Source organism: Spermophilus citellus (assembly GCF_964194105.1).
Source record: "Spermophilus citellus genome assembly, chromosome: 2".
In the NCBI taxonomy this organism is placed as follows: Eukaryota; Metazoa; Chordata; class Mammalia; order Rodentia; family Sciuridae; genus Spermophilus; species Spermophilus citellus.
The window spans coordinates 208339262-208364464 of NC_138183.1; the positions used below are offsets into that span (position 1 = coordinate 208339262).

Sequence of the window (25203 nt, forward strand, 5' to 3'; positions counted from 1 at the left end):
GTTGTTTCTTTTGCTGAGAATAAGCTTTTTAGTTTGAATCCATCCCATTTATTGATTCTTTATTAATTTTTTACTATATAGGAGTCTTATTAAGGAAGTTGGGGCTTAATCTGACATGATGGAGATTTGGGCCTACTTTTTCTTCTGATAGACACAGTGTCTCTGATTTAATTCCTAGGTTCTTGATCCACTTTGAGTTTTGTGCACAGTGAGAGATAGGGGTTTAATTTCATTTTGTTGCATTTAGATTTCCATTTTCCCCAGCACCATTTGTTGAAGAAGCTATCTTTTCTCCAATATACATTTTGACACCTTTGTCTAGTATAAGATAACTGTAATTATGTGGGTTAGACTTTGAGTCCTCTATTTTGTACCATTGCTCTACAAGGTCTATTTTGGTGCCAATACCATGCTGTTTTTGTAGTATAGTTTAAGGTCTGGTATAGTGATGCACCTGTTTCACTCTGCCTGCTAAAGATTGCTTTAACTATTCTGGGTCTCTTATTTTTCCAGATGAATTTCATGACTGCTTTTTCTATTTCTATAAGGACTGTCATTTTCCTTATTTCCCTTTCAGAGGATTTGTCACTGATATACAGAAATGCCTTTGATTTTACTTTGCTGAATTCATTTACTAGTTCTAGACGTTTTCTGGTGGAGCTTTTTGGGTCTTCTAGGAATAGAATCCTATCATCAGCAAATAGTGCCAATTTGAGTTCTTCTTTTCCTATCTGTATCCCTTTCATTTCTTTCATCTGTCTAATTGCTCTGGCCAGTGTTTCAAGAACTATGTTAAATAGAAGTGGTGAAGAAGGGCATCCCTGTCTTGTTCTAGTTTTTAGAGGGAGTGCTTTCAATTTTCCTCCATTTAGAATGATGTTGGCCAGGGGCTTGGCATCGATAGCTTTTACAATATTGAGATATGTTCCTGTTATTCCTAATTTTTCTAGTGTTTCGAATATGAAGGGGGGCTGTATTTTGTCGATTGCTTTTTCTACATCTATTGAGATGATCATATGGTTCTTATCTTTAAGTCTATTGATGTGATGAATTCCATTTATTGATTTCCATATGTTGAACCAGCCTTGCGTCCCTGGGATAAACCCCACTTCATAGTGGTGTACTATCATTTTGACATATTTTTGTTTTTTAATTTGCCAGAATTTTATTGAGGAATTTTGCTTCTATGTTTGATAAATTATTGGCCTGAAGTTTTCTTTCTTTGTGTTGAACCAATTTTGCATCCCTGGGATGAATCCCACTTGATTGTGGTGCACTATCTTTTTGATATGTTTTTGTAATTAGATTTGCCAGAATTTTATTGAGAATTTTCGCATCTATATTCATTAGAGATGTTGGTCTAAATTTTTCTTTTTTGATGTGTCTTTGTCTGGTTTTGGAATCAGGGTGATATTGACATCATAGAACGAGTTTGGAAAGGATTCCTCTTTTTCTGTTTCCTGAAATAAATTGAAGAGTATTGGTATTAGTTGTTCTTTAAAGGTCTTGTAGAACTCAGCTGTGTATTCATCTGGTCCTGGGCTTTTCTTGGTTGGTAGGCTTCTGATGGCATCTTCTATTTATCACTTGAAATTGATCTGTTTAAATTGTGTATATCATCCTGATTCAACTTGGGCTAATCATATGACTCTAGAATTTTGTCAGTGTCTTCAATATTTTCTATTTTACTGGAGTACTAGTTTTAAGAATAATTTCTAATTATCTTCTGTATTTCTGTATTGTCTGTTGTGATATTTCCTTTTTCATCATGTATGTTAGTGATTTGAGTTTTCTCTCTCCTTCTCTTTGTTAGCATGGCTAAAGTTCTGTCAATTTTATTTATTTTTTTCAAAGAACCAATTTTTGCTCTGTCAATTTTTTCAATTGTTTCTTTTGTTTCAATTTCATTGATTTCAGCTCTGATTTTAATTATTTCCTGTCTTCTCCTGCTTTAGGTGTTGATTTGTTCTTCTTTTTCTAGGGCTCTGAGATGTAATGTTTAAGTCATTTATTTGTTGACTTTTTTTTTTTCTTTTAAGGAATGAACTCCATGTAATGAACTTTCCTCTTAGTACTGCCTCCATAGTGTCCCAGAGATTTTGATACGTTGTCTCTGTGTTCTCATTTACCTCTAAGAATTTTTTAATCTCCTCCTTGATGTCTTGCAATCCATTGTTCATTCAGTAGCATATTATTTAGTTTCCATGTGTTGGATTAGCTTTTATTTTTTATATTATCATTGATTTCTAATTTCATTCCATTATGATCTGATAAAATGCAGGGTAGTATCTCTACCTTTTTATATTTGCTAAGAGTTGCTTTGTGGCATAATATATAGTCTATTTTAGAGAAGGATCCATGTGCTGCTGAAAAGAAAGTGTATTCGCTTGTTGAAGAATGGAATATTCTATATATGTCAGTTAAGTCTAAATTATTGATTGTATTATTGAGTTCTATATTATTTTGTTCACTTTTTGTTTGGAAGGTTTATCCAGTGGTGAAAGAGGTATGTTTTAGTCACCCAGAATAATTGTGTTGTGGTTTATTTGTCTTTTGAACTTGAGAAGAATTTGTTTGATGAATGTAGATGCTCCATTGTTTGGGGCATATAAATTTATTATTGTTATGTCTTGTTGGTGTATGGTTCCCTTTAGCAGTATGAAATATCTGTGTTTATCCCTTTTGATTAACTTTGGCTTAAAGTCTACTTTGTTTGATATGAGGATGGAAAACCCTGCTTGCTTCCACAGTCCGTGTGAGTGGTATGATTTTTCCCAACCTTTCACCTTCAGTCTGTGGATTTCTTCCTATGAGATGAGTCTCTTGGAGGCAGCATATTGTTGAGTCTTTTTTTTTTTTTTTTAAATCCAATCTGCCACTCTAAATCTTTTGATTGGGGAGTTTAGGCCATTAACATTCAGGGTTATTATTGAGACATGATTTATATTCCCAGTCATTTTTGTTTATTTTTAGTATTTTACTTGACTTGGTTTCTCCTTTGATTAGTTTTTCCTTTAGGATAATGCCTCCCTTTGCTGATTTTCATTGTTGTTTTCAATTCCTCTTCATGGAACAGTTTCCTGAGGATGTTCTGTAATGCAGGCTTTCTAGTTGTAAATTTTTTCAACTTTTGTTTATTATGGAAGATTTTTATTTCATCATCAAATCTAAAGCTTAATTTTGCTGGGTATAAGATTCTTGGTTGGCATCCATTTTCTTTCAGAGGTTGGTATATGTTGTTCCAGAATCTCTTGGTTTGAGGGTCTGGGTTGAAAAATCTGCTGAGATATGAATTGGTTTCTCCCTATATGTGATCTGACTCCTCTCTCTTGCAGCATTTAAGATTCTATCCTTATTCTGTATGCTAGGCATTTTCATTATAATGTGCCTTGGTGTAGATCTGTTTTAATTTTGTACATTTGGTGTCCTGTAAGCCTCTTGTATTTGATTTTCCTATTTATTCTTCATGTTTAGGAAATTTTCTGACATTATCTTATTGAAGAGATTATGCATTCCTCTGTTTTGAAACTCAGTGTCTTCCTCTATCCCAATAACTCTTAGATTTAGTCTTTTGATACTATCCCATAATTCTTGGATGTTTTGCTCATGGTTCCTTACCATCTTCACTGTGTGTTCAACTTTATTTTCCAGATTGTATACTTTGTCTTCATTATCTGTCATTCTATCTTCCAAGTGATCTAGTCTGTTACTGATGCTTTCTATTGAGTTTTTTATTTGATTTATTGTTTCCTTCATTTCAAGGATTTCTGATTTTTTTTCTCAGAATCCCCCTTTCTTGAAGTAATCTTTTGCTACCTGTGTTTGCTCCTTTATCTCTTTGTTGATGTGATCAATGGATTTCTTTATTTGTTCCCTTATCTGTTTATTGGTGTCATCAATGGTTACCTGTATTTGCTCTCTTATCACTTTGTTGGAGTGATCAGTTTTTGCCTGTATTTGCTCATTTAGGCCATTCTTTAATTCACAGATCATTTTAATTATGAACTTTGTGAACGAGTTCTCTGACATTTCATCACCTTCACCGTCCATGGATTCTGTTATTGTAGTATCCTGGTTTGTTTGGGGCACTTTTCTTCCATGTGTTTTCATGTTGTCTATATGATTACCTTACTTGCAATGTGGATCTGAGGTATTACAGTTTCTACCCTATAATCTCATAATATCTGTGCAGATTAACTGTATCTCACCTTGGTGTTGGGCTTCCAGACCCTGCCAGTGTCCTACAATGGATACTACTACAATTATAGGTGGTGGCACCAATAGTAGGAGGTAACTTGAGACAGCAGTGGAGGTGCCCAAAGATGGATGCAATGTCTTTCAGAGATGGGGCTGAAAGGTTGGGCCTTACACTGGCTTTGGGATGCCTGCTCCAAAATGAAGCTGCTTCTAAGCCCTGTCTGTTGTCCTAGGGTAGAGGCTACTGCATGGGGAAAGCTATATGGATGGCTGCAGTGTCTCAAGATGGAAATGGGTTAGACCTGGGCTCCCAGGTGGTGGTGGTGCAGATTGAACCCAAGTTTACCTTGGGCCCTGGCTCCTGTGCAGGTCAGCAAGGCGGCTCTAGTCCCGGCCTGAGCTCTGGTGGGGCTCTGCCAGTGGGCAGTTATGGTCCTGAGCAGAGATGGTCTTGGGCCGAGCCTGAGCTCCCACGGGTATGTGCTGGTGACGGGATAGACTTGGGCCTGCACTGGGCTAGAACTCCCACGCAGGTCAGCAAGGTGGGTCTGGGCCAACCCTCACTCCATTGGGTGACTGCCAGTGGGCAGAGGTGATCCTGGGCTGAGCCTGAGCTCCAGTAGGTGTCTGCCAGTGATGGGATCTACTTCCACATTTGTTACATGACACCTCACTTTTAGTTACCAAAATCTTTATTAGTTTTCTGTTGCTGCTATGTCAAGTTAGCACACATTTAGTGACTTAAAACACCATAGATTTCTTATCTTATAGTTCCAGATAAGTCTGAAATTGTCCTGATTGAGCTAAAATCCAGATTTTCTGGGGAAGATCCATTTCCTTGATTTCTCCAGTTTTGGTGCTCCACATGCATTCCTTGCCTTGTGGCTCTTTCTTCCTAGGATAGCTGCATAACATCTTCAAATTTCTCTCTTGCTTGACCTTTTGAACCTTATAAGGAACTATCAAGAAGTGAACCAGCTGCAGCCCTGGTTTTCTATTCAAAGCATACTTTCCTGACACTGAATCTCCTAATTTTAATATCTTGCAATTTGGACAGGCTGGTTTCCCTTTGCTTAGGAGTTCTCCCTCAATCTTTCTCTTTCCTCTCACATTTTGCTATAAATAGTAAAGTAACCAGGCCAAGTCCTCAATATTTTGTCTAGAACTTTCCTCAGCAAAATGTCTAAGTTTATCACTTGCAAGTTTTTGTTCATGTAACTATGACACATAATTCAGTTAAACTTTCTGCAACTATACATACATAACAAGGATTCTTTTTCCACTAGTTTCCAGTAGCATGTTTCCTTTTGAGAATCACTAGCACTGTCCCCTAATGGCCCTATTTCTTTTCTTTTAAACAATTCATAAAGTGCTAGGGATCACATCTAGGGCCTTGTGTTCAATAAGGAAGCCCTCTACCAGGCTGAACTACATCCTCAAGCTGAATGGCCATATTTCTGATAGTAGTATGCTAGATGGTTGAGGTATTCTCTAAATCTGAAAACATGCTATACATGTTTTATGTCCCATGCTCCTCACTTCCTTCTGAGTTCTTGCTAGTAGTGGTATGAGTTCTCATGCACAGGGCTATAGAGCCAAACATCTGTTGAAGACAAGGCTTTCATGACCAAATAGCTATTGTGTTGGAAAATTATGGTGGAAACAAAGACTATGGGATGTGCTGGCTTTTTCTGATGTCTTTGAAGAATTCATAGAAAAGAAATGATAAATTTAAGGCTTTCATGAAAGGTTAGAATACCAAATAGCTTCTCTGCCTAGCCCAAAAGAATACTTTATTTTTTATAGTAGTAGAATCATAACTTCTGAAAACAAAAAACTTAATTTCTTTTTATTTATTTATTTATTTATTTTGGTTGAAGATGGACACAATACCTTTATTTTATTTATTTATTTTTATATGGTGCTGAGGATTGAACCCAGTGCCTCACATGTACTAGGCAAGTGTTCTACCACTGAGTCACAACCCCAACCCCAAAACTTAATTTCTGATCTTGAAGTTGCCTGAAATATAATGCAAATTGAGTTTATGGTCTCACTGGGCCTCTTTGCATGGAATTAGATTATTGATTAGGAAATACAGAACTCTGGGATTTGAAATAGAATTATTTAGATAGATTTTAAGAAATCTGATTTGCCCCAAAACCCAAAATCCTGCTACTCCTTCCTGCTGCTCTTTCTGTTGATTGCCTGAGGATCCTTGTTGTGACTTCACCTGAGATTTTTCACTCATAGGGAAATGCTAATTCATCTCTAAATCCAAACCCTACTGCCTTTCAGTTCTTTTAGACATACAATTAAACCCAAATTCTGGAATATCTTAGAAGATTAAGTACCAAGTCTTAACGCTAGAATAACTTACTATTTTATATTGGCAGAAACCTGAGGAATATTTGTGGATGAATTTAAGGATGTTAGAGCAGGGAAAAAGGAAGGTAATGGTGGATCTTGTTGAAATTTTTTTGGTGGGTATTTATTTTTTTGTGAGTATATTTATGAGAAATTCTGATTCTGTATATTAGTTTGAGCAACTAGCAGTGACCCTACAAGTTTGTGTGATTCGTTGTCTTAAATATGGGTATCAAGGAATTTGAGTTGTTAGAACTTCCTAGTGGACTATAGAGAAAGGAATGCAGAGAATGTGATAAGGTATTGAAATGGGTTGATCATATTCAGCCTTGGTACATCCCTAACTGTGTACATCTGAAGTAACCCCATTTATCAAGATATTGAGAAATACATTATAACACTCCTCAGGAGGAAAATGCCATGTGATCCACCAGTCAGGGTTAAGGGCTTATGGAATTTAGGTAATAAAAGGACTTTTGACCTGGGTATATCTAACAGTGGTAGTTCCATGAACCACACCCATTTTCTGAATGTATATCTTAAATAAACATATTCAGCAACTGGTAGAATCCCTTTTCTGTTTCCTTGATCTTTAGAGATAAGGCAATCATTGTAGAAAGGGTCAAATGAAATCTCCTGGAACTGTCTAATTCTAGCAAAACAGTGAACCAGCAATAAAATATTCCTCAGTGAATTCTGGAAATTAATGCCACTATCAAATAATACATGCAGGAATGGCTATTTCCATTACATTGCTTTTCAGCTTGGTTATATGGATTTTATGCAAGAAAAATAGATTCTGAAAAGTGATGATACATTATTCTAAGCTTAATCAGGCCGTGAGTCCATTTGCCAGAACTGTTCCAGATGTGATTTCTATTTTTTAGTAAATCAACCTAACTTGTGATATGGCACACAACTATTGTTCTGGAGAATATTTTTCTTTCTCCACATCTTTTAACAAAATACACAAGAAAACATTTGCTTGAGGCAGGTGTCATAGTATACTTTCATTGTGTTGGTTCTGGACTATGTCAAATTTTTCATTCTCTATTCTATCTAGTCTTGTATGGTATGTTATCAAGGTGATTCACTACATTAATGAGATAATGATGAGTAACTCTGTTGAGCAAGAAGTAATGAATATTCTAAATGCCTTTATAATAAGAGCATCAAAGGATGATAGATGAGAGTGCACAAAAATTCAGATATCTTTCTTGGTGAAGTTTACTAGGGGTCCAGTGATCTAAATTATGTTGAGATATCTCCTGCAAATTGAGTAAGAATTAATATATTTTAAATCCCCTACCTAGAGGGCCCTGAATACTAATATCTTAATGCTATTGCTCCAATCCATTAATTATAAGGCTATGGATTTTATGTGCTATCCAGAGTATGAGAAGAATATGAAGCAGTTTCAAGTAATTGTACAAATTTCTCTTGTCATTTTTTCCTTATGATTTACAACAGATCCAGTATTGTTCAAATTGCCTTTTGCAGATAGGCATCCTCTGTGGAGCCTCTGGGAGACCATTATAAGAGAATCAGTGTAAATTCATAGGTTTTGAGACAAAGCCAAATCATCTTCCTTAGAAATTATTCTCTTATCTGTACAAGTTGCTAGATGATTATTATACTGTGGTAGATTTTGAATACTTGGCCATCGACACTAGATTACCAGATGGCCACCCATAACTGGTGCCCTCTGACCCTCTAATATATGAAGTTGGCATGTGAAGTAGCTCTTAGTCATGAAAGAGGAGTGTTATATACTACTCTGAGCTGCTCCCAAAATCACAGAGCATGAACTCAAACTCCCATAAATACCTGTTCCTAATACATTGACATTCCTTCCTTAATCCATAATTATGGCTTCATGGGGATTTCCCTCTGGCCAGTTGACTGAAGAAAGTCCAAAAGACCTGGTTTACATATGGTTCTTCCCTTTATATCTCTAAGTGCATAGCTATAGCTATAGCTTCTGAAACTGCATAGCTATAGCTTTATGGGCTTACCCACAAATTCTTACCAGTGAGCAGAACATCAAGCAGAGAATCTTCTTGTTCGCTTAGCCTGGAAAGGAAAACGGTCACATGAAAGGGTCTATGCTGATTCATGGCCAGTGAGCTTCCTTGGGTGTTAAGGGACTTGAAAAGATTAGAAAATTGGTAATGGGAACTCCTAACAAGAGGTTTGTGTCTAGACCTCTTAGAGTAGTTGCTGCCCCCAACCGGCATTGGCAGCTGAACTAAGATCACTTGCGTGAATTTTCAGGGACACAAAATAAAACAAAGACACGATTTAACTTTATACAAGCTTCAGGTTCTATCCATAAAAGGGCAGAAGGGGCAGGGAATAGATGAGTATAACTCAACCCTAGGGGCACACCCACAAAGAAGACCTCCTTGCTCTCCGAGTGGGTCTCTGACCAGGCCACAAGAAATGCAGTGGTTGATCAGAGCCTGAGGCATCAGGACTGGAAGGTGTGGTCATTCAGTGTGGCTCCCCACAAGCAGGTACAGAATTGTGGATATCTCTTTTTTCTTTTTCTTTTAAATATTTTTTAGTTATAGTTGAACATAGTTTATTTTGTTCATTTTTATGTGGTACTGAGAATTGAACCCCGTGCCTCACATGTGTGAGGCAAGTGCTCTACCATTGAACTACAACTCCAGCCCCTGGTGAATATTTTTTTCCCATTTGGTGATAAATTTTATGTTTCAACTTGCTGGGCAGTGGTGCCTAGCAATCTGGTCAAACATTAATACAGATATAATATGGATATTTGCTTGAGGGTATTTTTTGGATGAGATTAACTTTTAAGTTGGCAGACTTTGAGATAAAGCAGATAATGTGGGTGGTCCTCAATCCAGTCAGTTAAAGGTGTTAATAGAACATAGACTGACCTCCCCTGAGCAAAAAGCCATTCTGCATGAAGATAGACTTCAGACTTGAACAACAAAACCAGCTCTTCCTTAGGTTTTCACCCTGCCAGCTTACCCTGCAGATTTTGGACTTGCCAGTCACCTTAGTTGTCTCAACCAGTTCCTTAAGATCAATCTCTAAATGCGCACATGCGCATGCACCCAAACACACACACACACACACACACACACACACACACACACCCTGTTGGTTCTGTTTCTCTGGAGAAAGGTGATAATTACCAAAGGCCACTCATTGTAGAGGAATCTCTCAATAATCAGATGGACAGAATGATGTCTTCTTTTCGTAAGTATCAATCTCTTTCACCATCATTCCAGTTCTCATTCAATGGCCTTATGAACACAATACCAATTTATGCCCACAGAACTTATTGATTTTTCCATGAATCTTATTACTCCACAGCTGGACTAAGAGAAAGATGGAATGGCATTAGAGACTCAGATGGAGCATCTGTTAGATGCAAACATTTTGTGGAGCTAGCATGCTATCCAGTAGAGTAGTTTGTTCTCTGAGCCAGCAACCAATATATACCCAGAGTGTACAAAACTGAACCAAGAAATGGAAATAGAGAGAGACTTCTCTGTTTCCTCAAATAATTCACTTATATAATTTTTGCTTGCAAAAAATTGGCATAGAAAACTTAGTTCTTAATGGAGAAATGCTTCCAACAAGCGACCCAGAAAACAGGGTTACTCTGAGTGGAAAATTAAATAGACATCTGACCAATTTGTGTTCTTCATGCCTTTGAATCAATAGACAAAGAAGAGAATTGTGCATGAGCTCTCGTGATGCTGTGTTACCCTGATTAATAAAGAAGAAAAAGGGTTCCTACTATACATGGAAAATTATGTATCAGGAACCCACATGATTCTCTGATCTTGATGCTCCAGTAGAAAAGATAATAGAAAACTATAGTAATATAGTATTATAAAGATCAATAATAGTGCAGACCACCAGTCAGACAATCCTGATCAACATAGATGCTGGATGAGGACAAAGGGAATATGAAATGGGTAGTGAAATTAAAATATATAGCTATATGACCAGTCTCAGAGACGTAGTCTATAATTGCTATGTGTATTTTCTGTTGCTTTTATATATTATTTCATATACTAAGCACTATTTTATACCCATTTCTATTAGGCTTCTTTCCACTTTGGGGCTGTTATGAGTAACAGTGTCATGAAAATTCATGTATGAGTTTTTTTTTACATTTATACTTTTTAAAAAAATACCTTTATTTAATTTATTTATTTTTATGTGGTGCTGAAGATTGACCCCAGTGCCTCTCACATGCTAGGCAAGCACTCCACCACTGAGCCACAACTCCAGTCCATGTATGAGTTTTTGTATGGACATATTTTTATTTCTCTTGTGCATATACCTCATTGTGGAATTGCTGGGCCATAAGGTTTAACAGTGTTTATAGTTAACGTTTTGAGGAGCTCCCAAACTTTTTCAAAGTGACTGAACTTTTTGTTTCCACCAGCAATGTATGAAGGTTCAAATTTCTTCACATCCTTGTCATTTCTTGTTATTACCTACCTTTTTGATATGACTATCCTGGTGAATGTATTTGTTTTTCCTTAATATCTGAACTTCAGAAGTGTCAGTGGTGATATTCTCTTTTATCTCTTAATTTTAGTAATTTATATCACATTTCTTTCTTTTGGTTAGTTTGGCCATTTATTAATCTTTTTTGTCTTTTCAAAGAACCATTTCTTTTTCTCATTGACCTCTACATTTTTATTCTGTTTCATTAATTGTGGTTCTTAATTATTTCTTTCCTTTTACTGATTTTTGAATTGGTTTGTTCTTTATTTTCTGTGACCTTCACATGCATCAATTAGGTTGATTAGTTGGGCTCTTTCTGTTTTGTTTTGTTTTAGTGTAGGTACTCTTGGCTATAAACATCCCTCTAAGAACTGTCTTCATACTGTCCCAGAGATTCTGGTATTTTTTTTTTCTATTCTCGTTTGACTGTAGGAATTATTTAGTGTCTTGACTTAGTTTGTTTATGTTTCATTTATTATTCAAAAGTGTGTTTTTCGGGCTGAGGTCATGGCTCAGTGGTAGAGTGCTTGCCTCGCACAAGTGAGGCACTGGGTTTGACCCTCAGAAGCACATAAAAATAAATAAATAAAGGTATTGTGTCCATCTACAACTAAAAATATATTTTTTAAAGTGTGTTTTTCAATCTCCAGGTGTTTATGTAATTCCCTGTTTTTTCTTGCTGTTGATTTCTAATTTCATTTCATTATGATCTGATAAGATACAAGGGATCACATCAATTTTTTGTATTTGCTAAGAATTACTTTGTGCCCGAACATGTGGTCTGTTTTGGAACAGGTTCTATGAGCAACTGAAAAGGAGAATTCAGCTGTTGCTGGATGAAATATTTTATAGATGTCTTTTAGATCCATTTGATTTACAATATTTTTTAAGTTTGAAGAATTTTCAATGATTTTATGTCTGGAAGATTATCTATTGGTAAAAGATGTGTTGAAATCATCCACTAATTATTGTATTGGTACTGAATCTTTATATTGAGTAGTGATGTTTTATGTAATTAGATGCATGGAGGTTTGGGGCATAAATATTTACTATTGTTATATCTTTTTATTGGATTGTTCCCAGTATGAATTTTCTTTTGTCTCTTGTGATTAATTTTGGCTTAAAGTCTGATTTGGTGGCTATGATAGTAGCTACTCCTGCTTGCTTTTGGTTTTCATTTGCATGGAATGTCTTTTTCCGTCCTTTCACTTTAAATCTGTAGCTATATTTGCATGTAAGGTGAATCTCTTACAAACAATATATAGCTGGATCTTACTTTTAATTCATTCTGCCAGTTTGTGTCTTTTAATTGAAGAGTTGAGAGCGTTAACATTCAGTGTTATTATAGAGATGTTTATTATTTTCTGCCATTTTAATTTATTTCTAATGTTTTCAAAGATTTTTTAAAAGATGGACACAATATCTTTATTTATTGTATTTATTTTTATGTGATGTTGAGGATCAAACCCGGTGCCTCACATGTGCAAGGCAAGCACTCTACTGCTGAGCTGTAACCCCAGCTCCTAATTTATTTCTAATGTTTAATTTTGTGCTAATTCTTAATTGCCTAACCACTCTTCTGATGAGATTTATCCATTTGAGAACTTGGTGATTTGTTTTTAATTTATTTTGTGTGTAGTATTTCTTAAGTATTTTCTGCAGTGCTAGCTTTATAGTTATGAGTTCTGTGTTTATATTTATCTTCAAAGATTTTTACTTCTTATTCAATTCTGAAGGATAGCTGCAAATATTATCTTTCAGGCTCCTGGCTTTTAGAGTTTCTGCTGAGAAATCAGAAATAATTCTCATTGGCTCTCTTCTAAATGTGAACTTACATTTTTAAAAGCCTTAAGGCTTTTAAAATTCTATCCTTGTTCTGTTTGTTAGACATTTCAATTACAGTGTGTATGGAAAGGTCCTTTTTCATTCGGTGTCTTTGAAGCTCTGAATGTTTTCTGTATCTGAAATCCATCTTATTCCCAAGGTTTGGAAATTTTTCTGAAATTGTGTCACTGACATGGTTATTCATGCCCTTAGCTTGTATCTCAGATCCTTTTCTACTCCAGTGATTCTTACATTTGGTCTTTTAATGTTATCTCAGATTTCATGCATATTCTCACTATGGTTCCTTATTTTTATTTTCTTCAGTTTTGTTTTCAAGTTCATATTCCTTATCAATGCCTAAAATTTTATCTTCTATTCTATTGGTAAGACATTTGACTGAAATTTTGGTTTTTTTTATACCTTTATTTTATTTATTTATTTTTATGTGGTGCTGATGATCGAACCCAGTGCCTCACACATGCTTGGCAAACACTTTACCACTGAGCCACAACCCCAGATCTTGACTGAAGTTTTTAACTGATTCACTGAGTCTTTCATTTCCAGGATTTCTATTTGTTTCTTAAAGATACTAAAATAATTCTATTAAAATGCTCTTTCCCTTCCTGTATTTTTTGTTTTAGTTAATTCCATAGATCTCTTAGTTCATTAGTCATTTTAATCATCAGCTTTTTGTATACTTTGTGATTTCAATATCTGTGGATTCAGTTATTGTGTGCTTATAGATTTTTGGAGTCATCTTGTTGGCTTGTTCCCTCAGGTTATCCAAAGTACTGTTTTTGCACATCTGTTTTGATAGATTCCTGGGCTTTTACTATGTGTGGGTCCTTTAGTGAGTAGTTATCTCTTAATAATAATCCGTGGACTGTAAATATATCTTAGATTCACCCCATCTGATTGGTGTAATCACAGTCTTAATTTCAATAATCAGCACCTCTTTTTAAAGGAGAGAGTAACCACCAGTAACTGTGGTAATTTAAGAACAAGTCGTATATCATCATATGCTATAGAAGTTATTATTACTAATCTCTACAATTTTATTCACCAAAAAGGAATGTAGTTGAGAATTGATTTAAAACAGTCTGAGAAGATTGTTAATGATATTTTACCAAATTGCACTGGAAAATGGATTAAAAAAATTGGAAAAAATAAATACACAAAGAGGAAAAAAGGGAAGGAAGGGAGGAGAGACAGAAGTTAAAATGAAATAAATGTAAGTCATGAAGGAGAGGGAAAGGGAATGGAGATGGAAGAAAAAGAAGTATTGAAATGGGATCTAATTAATTGATGAATTATGTAACCTTATATATAATTTTGACAAAACACAGTATGTGGGGAGACACTAGTATTTGGTTATTAAGCAATTGATACTATATCTGTCCTATATAAATTTGCTATGTTTTCTTTCCTCCTTGCTGAAGCTTTTGAAATAGAAGACTTTCTTTCTGATTTCATTTTTAGAATTTCCTAAGAGGAAGCTTGTGTGATGCAGATATCCTGGAGTTTGTTTGTTTTCAGCTCTGACCCAAACTGGTTGAACTTGTTATGGGAGTCTCTATGCTGATTTCCATCCCTCTGCTTGCCTGACACACTCTATTGTACCTCTTTCTAAGAGCCTCAGTCCCTGTCCTCTGGGGAAGTGTATGGGATGTTTCAGCCAATTCCCCAGCACTATCTGGGCTTGGAGGAGATGATGCAGGGGTCACTGCTTCCCAACAGATACTGATCAGTCCCTCTTCACCCCTGTGTTAGCCATGCTCCTTATTTCAGAGTTCACATTGCCAGTTTCAAATAAACATGTCCTTCACTTTTCCTCTGCAGGATGAAAAAAAGCTGGCTGGTGCCATAGTTGTCCTGTTTCCCACAGTCTGAGTTGCAGTTTCTTCTATATTCAAACTGACTCAGGGCACTCACCAACTCAGTGAATAGTAGAGCCCAAGTGGCTGAATGGTTTTGGATATTCAAAAAACAATTATACCAAGAACCAGTCAAAAAAGAAAAATTAAGGGGAGAAAAATAGAGTGAGATATGAAAAATGAAGGCCAACTGCAGGAATTTCTGAGTTCCTACACAGCAAGTCCTAACAAAGACTCTTTTTAAGTTCTCATGGCTTTCAGGTTGTTGCTACCTTTCTGTGTTGCCTGCTAGCATTTTTCCAGTTTTCCTACCTCAGTTTGCCTTTGTAGAACTGCTTTTTGGATTCACCCTCAGGGAACTGCTAAGACATTGTATGTTTCTCTGATTTGCCACCTTCCCGGTCTCAAGGACTTTCTCTTTAAAATCTTATTTCAATATATGAATGTTTTGGAAATTTGCTCAGCAGCAGCCTAACTTGGAATATTTGAAATTGATCCAGTGAACATGTTTCAACTTTTAACTGCTGCTCCCGAGGCCACGATAGTCTAGAGTATCTTTTTCCATCTTTTCACTTTGATTCAATGTGTGTCCATAAAGGTGAAATTCATCTCTGTAGGCAGTATATACTCAGGTCTTGTTTTCTTTTATTTCTTTGAACTTATTCAGCTACTCTATTTTGATTAGAGAATTTAAGTAATTTACATTCAAGGTCATTACTGGTAGGTAGAGACTTACTACTTTAACTGTTTTATTGTTTGTTTTCTAGTTGTTTTGTATGTTTGTTTCTTCATTTTTCTCTTCCTTTCTGTGTGGTATGCTTTGATTTCTTCCTTCCTTCCTTCCTTCCTTTTCTTCCTCCCTTTTCTTCCTTCCTTTCTCTCTCCCCTCCCCCGACCCTTTCTGTTATTTTTTACTTGGTGGTTACCATGAGGCTTACATTTTAGTTATAACAGATCAGTCTGAGTTGCTGACAGCTTAACTTCAATCACATACAATACCTACACACTTTTATTCCATCCTGCTGATTTTTCTCCTCTTCATTTTCTTGATAGTATGTGTTTAAAGCCCAAGATGTTTTAATTTTGATAAGTTTATCTATTTTTTTCTTTTCTTGTTCATGCTTTTGTGTCATAATCTTTGAGTCAGGATTACGAAGATTTCCTCTTTTTCTTTGAAGAGTTTTACAAATGTTACTTTTACATTTACGTCTATAATGTACTTGTAGCTAGTTGAGGGTACGGTGTAACGAAGAGTTCCAAAATTATTTAGCATATTAGTATTTTTTCTGTTGCATTTGTTGAAAAGAGTTCTTTATATATGCTAAACACAATGGGCTTTGAAATGTTATCACATCAGAATTTCTACCCTATGAGATGTCATGAGTATTAAACGAGATAACATGTACAAAAGTGTCTGGCAGCACACAGTTGGCTCCCAATAAGGTTTTGGTATCCTTATTGAAAACAGCGGCATCTGGTTTGACCATAGGTGTTGGTCATAGATGTTGAACACAGTTGACCATACGTTTAAGAATTTATTTCTGGTCTCTCAATTCCATTCAGTTGTCCTACTTGTTTATCTTCGTGCCAGTACCACATGTCTTCATTACTGGAACTTTATAGTAAGCTTTGAAACTGGGAAGTGTGAATCCTTCAACTTTATACTTTTTCAAGATTGTTTTGGGGATTCTGGATCTCTTCCATTTCTATATTAATTTTAGATTAAACTTGTAAATTTCTACAAAAATCCCAGCTGGTATTTTGATTTATATTTTGTTGAACTTGTGAGACATTTTGGAGAGTACTGCCATCTTAATAATATTAAGCTTTCTGATTCATAATTATAGGTATTTTTATTTCATTAGGTTATTATTTTAAAAAAGAAAAGTAACTTAAACTTAAAAAATTATTTTGAACTTTGACAAGCCAGGGCATTACTTCTAGGTTCCACTGATAAACATAACTAAGGAAATTTTGTTATCTCCTATACTGCTGCCTACTTTAAATGTAGTTTCTGTTTTTCTTCTTCTAATTTCTCAAAATTATTAAGCAAAAATAATAGCATGGCCATCTCGATGAAACCACCAAAAAAACAAAACAAAAAAAAGAACAAATATCAAGGTATTAAGAACCAAAAACACAGTGTAGATAATGTTTCACTCCATTATGTTATAAGGAATCTCACAGGAGAAAAAAGAAAGTGAAGAAGAGTTATAGTGAGTATTCAAAATCAAATGTAATCTTTCTGGATGAGATCTGAAAAGCATTTATGTTGAGAAGCTAACTTTGGTAATATATTAAAATGCTAAATTTCTATATTTTTTCCATATTTTTATTGATGCATTATAATAGTATATAATGGTGGGATGTTATTAATATTTGTGCATGCACAAAATATAACAATATAGTTTGGCCAATATCATTCCTCAGTATTTTCTTTTTCTCTCCCTTCCTCCTTCCCTCTTTTGCCTTTCCTCTACCAGTCTCCCTTTGATTTTCATGAGCTCTCCCCACCCACACACCTTTCTTTTTTTTTTCTTTTAGTTTCCACACACCTTTCTTTACCTTTTTCCTCTCTAGCTTCCACCTGAGAAAACATATGACTCTTAACTTTCTGGAGTTTGGTTTATCTCACTTAATATAATGCTTTCAAATTCCATCTACTTTCCTTCAAATAGCATATTTCTATTCTTTTTTTATGGCTGACTAAAATGGCATTGTGTATATATACCACATTTTCTGTAACCATTCATTCATTGACAGACACCTAGGCTGGTTCCAAAATTGGCTATTGTGAATTATGCTGCTATAAACATGGGTATGCATGTATTGCTGTAGTGTGATGACTTTACTTCTTTGGGATAAACACTGAGCAGTGATATACCTTGGTCATATGGTAGTTTCATTCCTAATCTTTTGAGAATCTCCATCCTGATTTCCGTAGTGGTTGTGCTAGTTTACAGTCCCACCAACAATGTAAAAGTGTTCCTTTTTCTCCACATCTTCTCCAGCATTTGTTATTGTTTGTATTTTTGATGGCTGTCATTCTGACTGGAAATTAAATGAAATTTCAGTGTAGTTTTGATTTGCATTTCCCTAATTACTAATAATTTTGAAAATGTTTCATATTTTTTCAATTTTTATTGTTTTGAGAAGTGTCTGTTTAGTTCATTTTGGCCCATTTATGAACTGGGTGTGGGGGTTTTTTTGGTGTTTTTTTTTTAGTTCCTTATATATTCTAGATATTGATCCTGATTATTAGAATTCTGAGTAGCTAGCAAAAAATCTTCCATTCTATAAGTTCTCTCTTCACATTCTTAATAGTTTCCTTTATGGTGCACAACCTTTTTAACTTTTGCCATCCCATTTATTAACTCTTGGCATTATTTCCTGAGGTTTAGGATTCTATTGAGAAACTTATTGCCTGTACCTATATGTTGGAGTATTGACCCTACATTTATTTCTAGGAGTTACAAAGTTTGTGGTCTAATTCTTATGTCTTTGATTCATTTTAAGTTGATTTTTGAGATAAGTATTCAGTCTCATTCTTCTACATATGAATAACCAGTTTTTCTAACACCTTTTATTAAAATGGCTGTTTTTTCTCCAGTATATATTTTTGGCAACTTTGTTAAGGATAAGATGACTTACCTGTATGGGTTTGTTTGTGTCTTCTATTCTGTACCACTAACTATGTATCTGTTTTTATGCCATTTACTGTTTTTAATTGAATATTATTCCCAATGATTTCTTTTTCCTGCTGATTATATTTAACTTAAATAATAAATGTTTAGAAAATCTGAGGTTTAAAAATTTTTAGCTCGATTAAGAGAGCATCAGGTTTTCATGAGAGTTCTATTCTGGCCTGTAACTGTACACAACTTCAGGGTTATACTTAACACTGTTCCTCTAGCATATACTTTGGAAACAGTATATCAAGTGCCGTTGTCCGGCTGGGCGAAATAACTGGGAGATGACAAGCAACTTGAAGATTGAAGCGGGAACTACTTTATTGGGAGTGAACTCAGCGGGAACTGAGCAGGAACTCAAAGTAGCGGATACCCTAGGTAGCAGGCACCCCCTCTCTGCCGGAGCGCAGAGGTACATATACCCAACTAATTACACACAGCTTAACTTAATTAACATAAACTAGATACAGCAGTCAGTCATTAAGGAATCCTTTTCATCTTAATGGCTCACTGGCGTTGGCTCAGAAACCACTCCTCCTAGCATACTGCCAGGCGCCATCTTAGCTTGGTTGTGGCCCTCATCAATCAAGTCCATGGGGTCTGTTTTAAGTCAACAAGCAAGTAATTCTACTACCTATTGGAAATCCACTCCTTGGTATAATTGTGAAGTAGTTATGTGCTAATGCTGGTTTATTTTACTACTTATTGTTCCTCAGGTTCTGATGATAGAATAAATTCTGGGCGAATGGCTTATATTTCTTCAAAGAGCTGCTCTATTCCTGATGAGAGTTACGGCTGCCTGTCTTCAAACATTCCTGCACTGGAATTGATGGCTTTGTATGTGGCAGCTGCCATGCACGACTATGATCACCCAGGAAGGACAAATGCATTTCTAGTGGCTACGAATGCACCTCAGGTAAGATATACTTTTTCACAAATTTTAAAGACCAGTTCTGCAGTTTTACACCTATGCTACATATCCCTTTATAAACCATTCTTCATTTGAGCCATATGGCCACTCCATCTGATTCTAAGATCCTACCTTATAATTGATTCTATAAAAATACAGGACCTTGATATGATATATGCTAGGGAGTTAGGAAAAAATCACCTTCTTCAAGGAGAAAAGTGCAAATAGTTTATGAAATAATAACTGCTTATTTTGTGAAATTCTGGAGACCTTGCTGAATATATTTTTACCTTTGATCCAATTGAAAAAATTCTGAGTAGATCTGAGATTTTCATTTCTTCTGGCTAGATCCATCATGTGACTAGAAGCTCTAATGATTGAGGGTGTTTCGAACCATGTGCCTAAAAAGAGTAGGTACTTGGTGATTGCTGAATTCATACTAATTCTTCACTTTACCCGTGTTTAAACCTCAGTTTTGAAGCTTTCATCATCTAAAGCCATTTTCTGTGTTCCTTTTTCTGCTTCTTCCTCTTTCTTTATTTGAACTTTTTAAAAGATAGGAGATAGATTCTCTTGAATCTTCACTATAGTGATGGGTGATGTAGGGGAAGTATATTTATCTGTGAGTGGTTGTAATGGTATGTGTGTAAGTAGATAAGCTTTTCTTTCTTTAATAAGACTTTATCAATAGCTCATGATTTGCGCAGATAACTTTCTGATAAATTTAATTTAGTTACTAATATTTGCCCACTTTATTTATTTTTATACCAGGGTTTGAACCCAGAGATACTTGACCACTGAACCACAACCCCACCCCTTTTTAAAAATATTTTATTTAAGGGCTGGGGTTGTGACTCAGTGGTGGAGTGCTCGCCTAGTGTGGGTGGGACACTGGGTTTGATCCTCAACACCACATACAAATAAATAAATAAATATAAAGGCATTGTGTCCACCCACAACTAAAAAAAATATTTTAAAAAAATTGTTTTATGTAGAGACAGTGTTTCTGAGGTGCCTAGGGCCTTGCTTAGTAGCTGAGGCTGGCTTTGAACTTGAAATCCTCTTGCCTCAGCCTCCTGAGCCACTTGTATTACAGGCATGTGCCACTGCACCTAGATTCTACTTTCTAATTGTTGTTTTGGGAGAAACTACACTCAAAGGAACACATTTCTTCATTTATAGTACCATTCTGCAAGATTCAGATGCCCATTTTCTCTAACTTAACATATAATAATCTTTGAAAAATCCTGGTCATTTGGAAAAAGTACTGGATTTGGCATAAAGAATTTTGTGTCTGATTTCTGGTTGCTTTTAAATATTTGACCTAAGATAAGAGTTTATTCCTCAGAACCTAAAAATACATACCTGATGTGACTCGGAGTAAAAAGATGAAAGTGTATTAGTCAAATTTCTGTTGCTGTGACAAAATGCTTGAAACAATCAACTTACAAAGAGGAAAGGTTTAATTTGGTTCACAGCTTCAGAGGTTTAAGTTCATGATCAGTTGGGCCCCATTAGTTTTGGGCCTGTGGAGTTGTAGCACATCATGGCAGGAGGGAGTAGTGAAGCAAAGATGCTCATGTCATGGCAACTCAGAGATGAGAGAGAAGGAGACTGGTATTCCACAGTTCCATTTGAGACTGTGCGTCCAATGATCTAAAACTCCCACTAGGCTCGCCCTCTTAGAGGTCAAACAAATAACTTCCAATAGTGCCAAGTTGAGGACCAAGGCATGGGACTTGGGGGATATTCCAGATTCAAACTGTAGCAGAAAGTTTTATAGTTCAGATGGCTTGAGAACTTCCTGAATCAGATATCATATGAATAGAAATTACTTACTGTTCTAGTCCACATCTGCTTTTACTCCTTCTTTCATTTGCTTTGAGTATAGGTGAGCCAGACGTGCACTATACTTCTCCCTTAAGGATGCAGATAATTTACTGAAGCTCTAATTTAGCTAGGTGACTGTCTTTCTTTTCTACTTGTTTTTCTTTTTTCCTTTTTTTTTTAAATTTGTTCTTTTTAGGTACACCTGATAGTAGAATGTATTTTGATAAATTATACATACATAGCATATAACTTATTCTAATTAGGACCCTGTTCTTGTGATTGTACATGATATGGAGTTACCCTGGGCATGTATTCAAATACAAGGCTAGAAAAGTTATGGTCAATTAATTCTACCATCCTTCCTCTTCCACTCCCCACTTCTTTCCTCCTTTTAAGAGTCCTCAATAAATAATAGTTATGACTTCATTATGTTTTACCTATAATATTTTTCCTAAGTTTAAGCTTGATCTGTTACTCTGTGTGCTTCCTTGAAGTGTTCTTCCTAAAGTAGAAATGACTTTGGCTTCCTTATTTTTCTCCATGATTCTTAATTGCCTCTATTCAGCTACAAACTGGTGAATTTATTGAGGTCCATCAAGGAACCCATTCCATTCTTTTCCTTTATGTGCCTCCCTTGGTCTTTCCTCAGTCTATTCTCATTTTCACTATGTCTTTGATGTTTCCACCAAAGCAGTTATATCTAGATTCTAATATCAATCTTGGTTTTTGTTCCCATTTTTATATTTACTTGGGAATTTCAAGGGTAATTGAAATGGTAAAGGAATTCTGACCTTGTGCATTTCTTTTACCAAACCAGCTGGCTGAGAGTTTTATTAAGCCAGGTAGCTTTACAAGGCATTCACTGTACATTGTGTTTTATTCGGCTAAGAGTTTGATTATGTCAGCTTTTTATCACTGTAACAAAATACTTGAGAAAAACAATTTAAAGAAAGAAAGATTTGTTGTGGCTCATGGTTTCAGAGGTTTCAGTCCACAGTAGACCCGCTCCATTCCTATGAGTCTGTGGTAAGGCAAAGCACTGTGTGGAATATGTGGTAGGCTGTTAACCTTATGGTGGCTAGAAAGGAGAGAAAGAGAGAGAGAGAGAGAGAGAGAGAGAGAGAGAGAGAGAGAGAGAGAGAGAGAGAAAGAAAGGAGCTAGGGACAAGATATGGGCCCCAAAGGACCCATATAGTCCTCCAAGGACCCACTTCCTTTAACAAGGACCCACTTCCTAGAGTTGCTGTCACCTCACAATTTTCCTTCAGCTATGAATCCATCAATGGGCTAATACATTGATGAAGTCAGCCCTTATGATCTATCACTTCCCAAAGTCCCACCTCTGAACACTGCTGCATTGGGGACCAAGCCTTTAACACATGAGCCTTTGGGGGATTCCAGATCCAAGCTATAACATTTAGTCTTCCTGACTAGACAAAGCTATTCTGACAGTTTATCAGTGTTTATTAGATTTAATCATGAACTAGTCGAATTAGTATTAAAAATAAATCATCCCCTTAGAGAATCTTTGAAACTTAGCCTTTCTCTTTGGGATTTATGAAGTTACATTAAAATTAGTATGAAAATATGGCTGGGGTTGTGGTTCAGCAGTAGAGCCCTTGCCTAGTATGTGCAAGACACTGGGTTCGATCCTTGCACCACATTTAAATAAATATATAAATAAAATAAAGGTATTGTGTCCAACTAAAAATTTATATATATATAAAATGATGAGTCTGAAAGTAAAGTAGCTGGGCATTTTGGCATGAGCCTTTAATCCCAGCTATTCTTCAGGTAAGGGAGCTCAGGCACCAGGATGTTCATGAGTTCAAGGCCAGTCTGGACAACATAGTGAGACCTCATCTCAAAAAAAAAAAAAAAAAAAAAAAAAGATTAATATGGGGCCCATTACAAAGTTTAAATCTTACCATTGTAAAAGAAATATCAGGCTAGGATGTGGGCTGGGGGATATCCTAGGGCTAGGGATATGGACTAAAGCTAGAACACTTTGCCTTACATGCATAGGGCCCCAGGTTCAATCCCAGTACTGAAAACAAAACAAAACAACAACAACAACAAAATCATACAATATTATGTATCTGTGCTTAAATCTAGGTTGTAGCTAACTTCCATAAATAAAAACTATCAAATTAAAACTCTCAGAATATACACCTGACATTACATTCTCTCTCTCATTTTTTTTTGGGGGGGGGGGCGCTTTCTTTCTCATTGTATAGTAAGCTCCATGAAAACAGAGACAGGTTTTTATTTTCATCTCTGGCCTTAAGCATGACTTCATATGGAAATTCTTTTAATAATCACAATGCTTATTTAATAATTTTTTAAAACTGCCTAATTTTTAGAGGTGGAAGAGGTTTTAGCAATTTTGAATCTGTTTTCCAAAGACCTAGACTACTTGAAGAGGCAATTTAGGGTTATCCCCTGGAGTGAGATGGAAAAAAGTGAGTAGTTCCACACTGTTTGAACCACAGGATTTGTGCTTTTACCTGTTGCATACTTATGTCTTACTTCGAAGCACTGTGTCAGGATGGGAGTATAGGCTATGTGTTGTCCTTAGATATGAAGGTCTCTTACTTTGGAAAGTACCTATTTTTCAGTTACCACCACCATTGACTTCATGCTAGCTAAAGAAAAGAAATGTGTCTCTAAACCTGCTCTTGATCCCTAGTGGCTTTATTATCAGAAGCTTTATCTGAGAAGGTTTACTGATTGAAGTAGACCTCAAAATATTACCTTTCCGTATTTGGGGTGGCAGCATGGCATGTGCAAAGAAGATGAAATTTGGAGACAACCCTTTCACTTACTATGTGTGATGGAAGTAAAGGTGTGCTTTAACCTCTCTGTGTGTCAGTCTAGAAAGTTATGAAATTATCACAACCTGTATCACAGATGTTAAGATACCTGGTAAAAAGCCCACTACGAAGTATATACTCATCGTATTCTTTCAACTTGCTCCTAACTCTGAATTATTAAAGATTCATATCTTTGGAATGCCTTATTTTTCTTTATTCCTTTTCAGGCAGTTTTGTACAATGACAGATCTGTTTTGGAAAATCATCATGCTGCATCAGCTTGGAATCTATATCTTTCTCGCCCAGAATACAACTTCCTTCTTAATCTTGATCATGTGGAATTCAAGCGCTTTCGTTTTTTAGTCATTGAAGCAATCCTTGCTACAGATCTTAAAAAGCATTTTGATTTCCTTGCTGAATTCAATGCCAAGGTTTGTTATACAAATTAATACTTGATTTCAAAAATGAAATCATTGTCTTCAGTGTTACTGATAAATGATGTTTTTTAATGTTGTTAGAATTAATACTACTCATGCAGTAACTAAAAAAATTGGTATAAAAGAATACATATGCTAGGCACAGTTGCTCACACCTATAATCCCAGTGGCTTAGGAGGCTGAGGCAGGAGGATTGCAGGTTCAAAGCCAGCCTCGGCAACATAATAAGGACCCAAGCAACTTAGGAAGACCCTGTCTCAAAATAAAAAATAAGAAATGGGCTGGGATGTGGCTCAGTGGTTAAGTGCTCCTGGTTCAAAAAAATAAAGCATTTTATTGTTATAATAACATCTTAAAATACTGTTCTTTGCTGTATTTTCTTTTTGACATATTCTTGCATATAGTGACAAACCAGTTATGTAAAAAGATTTTATGGGCCAGAGACATTATATGAAATCAAACATTTGTTTCTTAAAAGCCAGTTATGCCATCTTGCCACACCAGTTGCACCTTCTTTGTATTAGTAATTCTTTAACTAGCTGACAGGAGGGAAGAAAAGTTAATACCCTCTTCAACTTGAGAATAATTAATTCACTCATTCAACAACTATTTATTGGAATTGTCCACTATGTACAATCACTATGCTAGGGAAAATGAGGAAAGAACAGGTCAGAATCCCTTGCCTCAAAGAACTCACATTCACTAGTATGATGGTGGTACTGATGGGAACATGTTCTATCCCTCAGGAATTTGGGGTGAAGA

The 25203-nt window shown here is 35.8% G+C and overlaps 1 protein-coding gene across 1 annotated transcript in view; it reads left to right on the forward strand.

Annotated features, from left to right (window-relative positions):
• PDE3B (phosphodiesterase 3B) overlaps positions 1 to 25203 on the forward strand; it is a 183905-nt gene that overhangs the window by 148600 nt on the left and 10102 nt on the right. Inside the window, exons 12-13 of the mRNA XM_081279185.1 lie at positions 19168 to 19367; positions 24232 to 24435. Of these exons, the coding sequence (XP_081135311.1) occupies positions 19168 to 19367; positions 24232 to 24435 (404 nt within the window). The remainder of the gene's footprint in view (positions 1 to 19167; positions 19368 to 24231; positions 24436 to 25203) is intronic.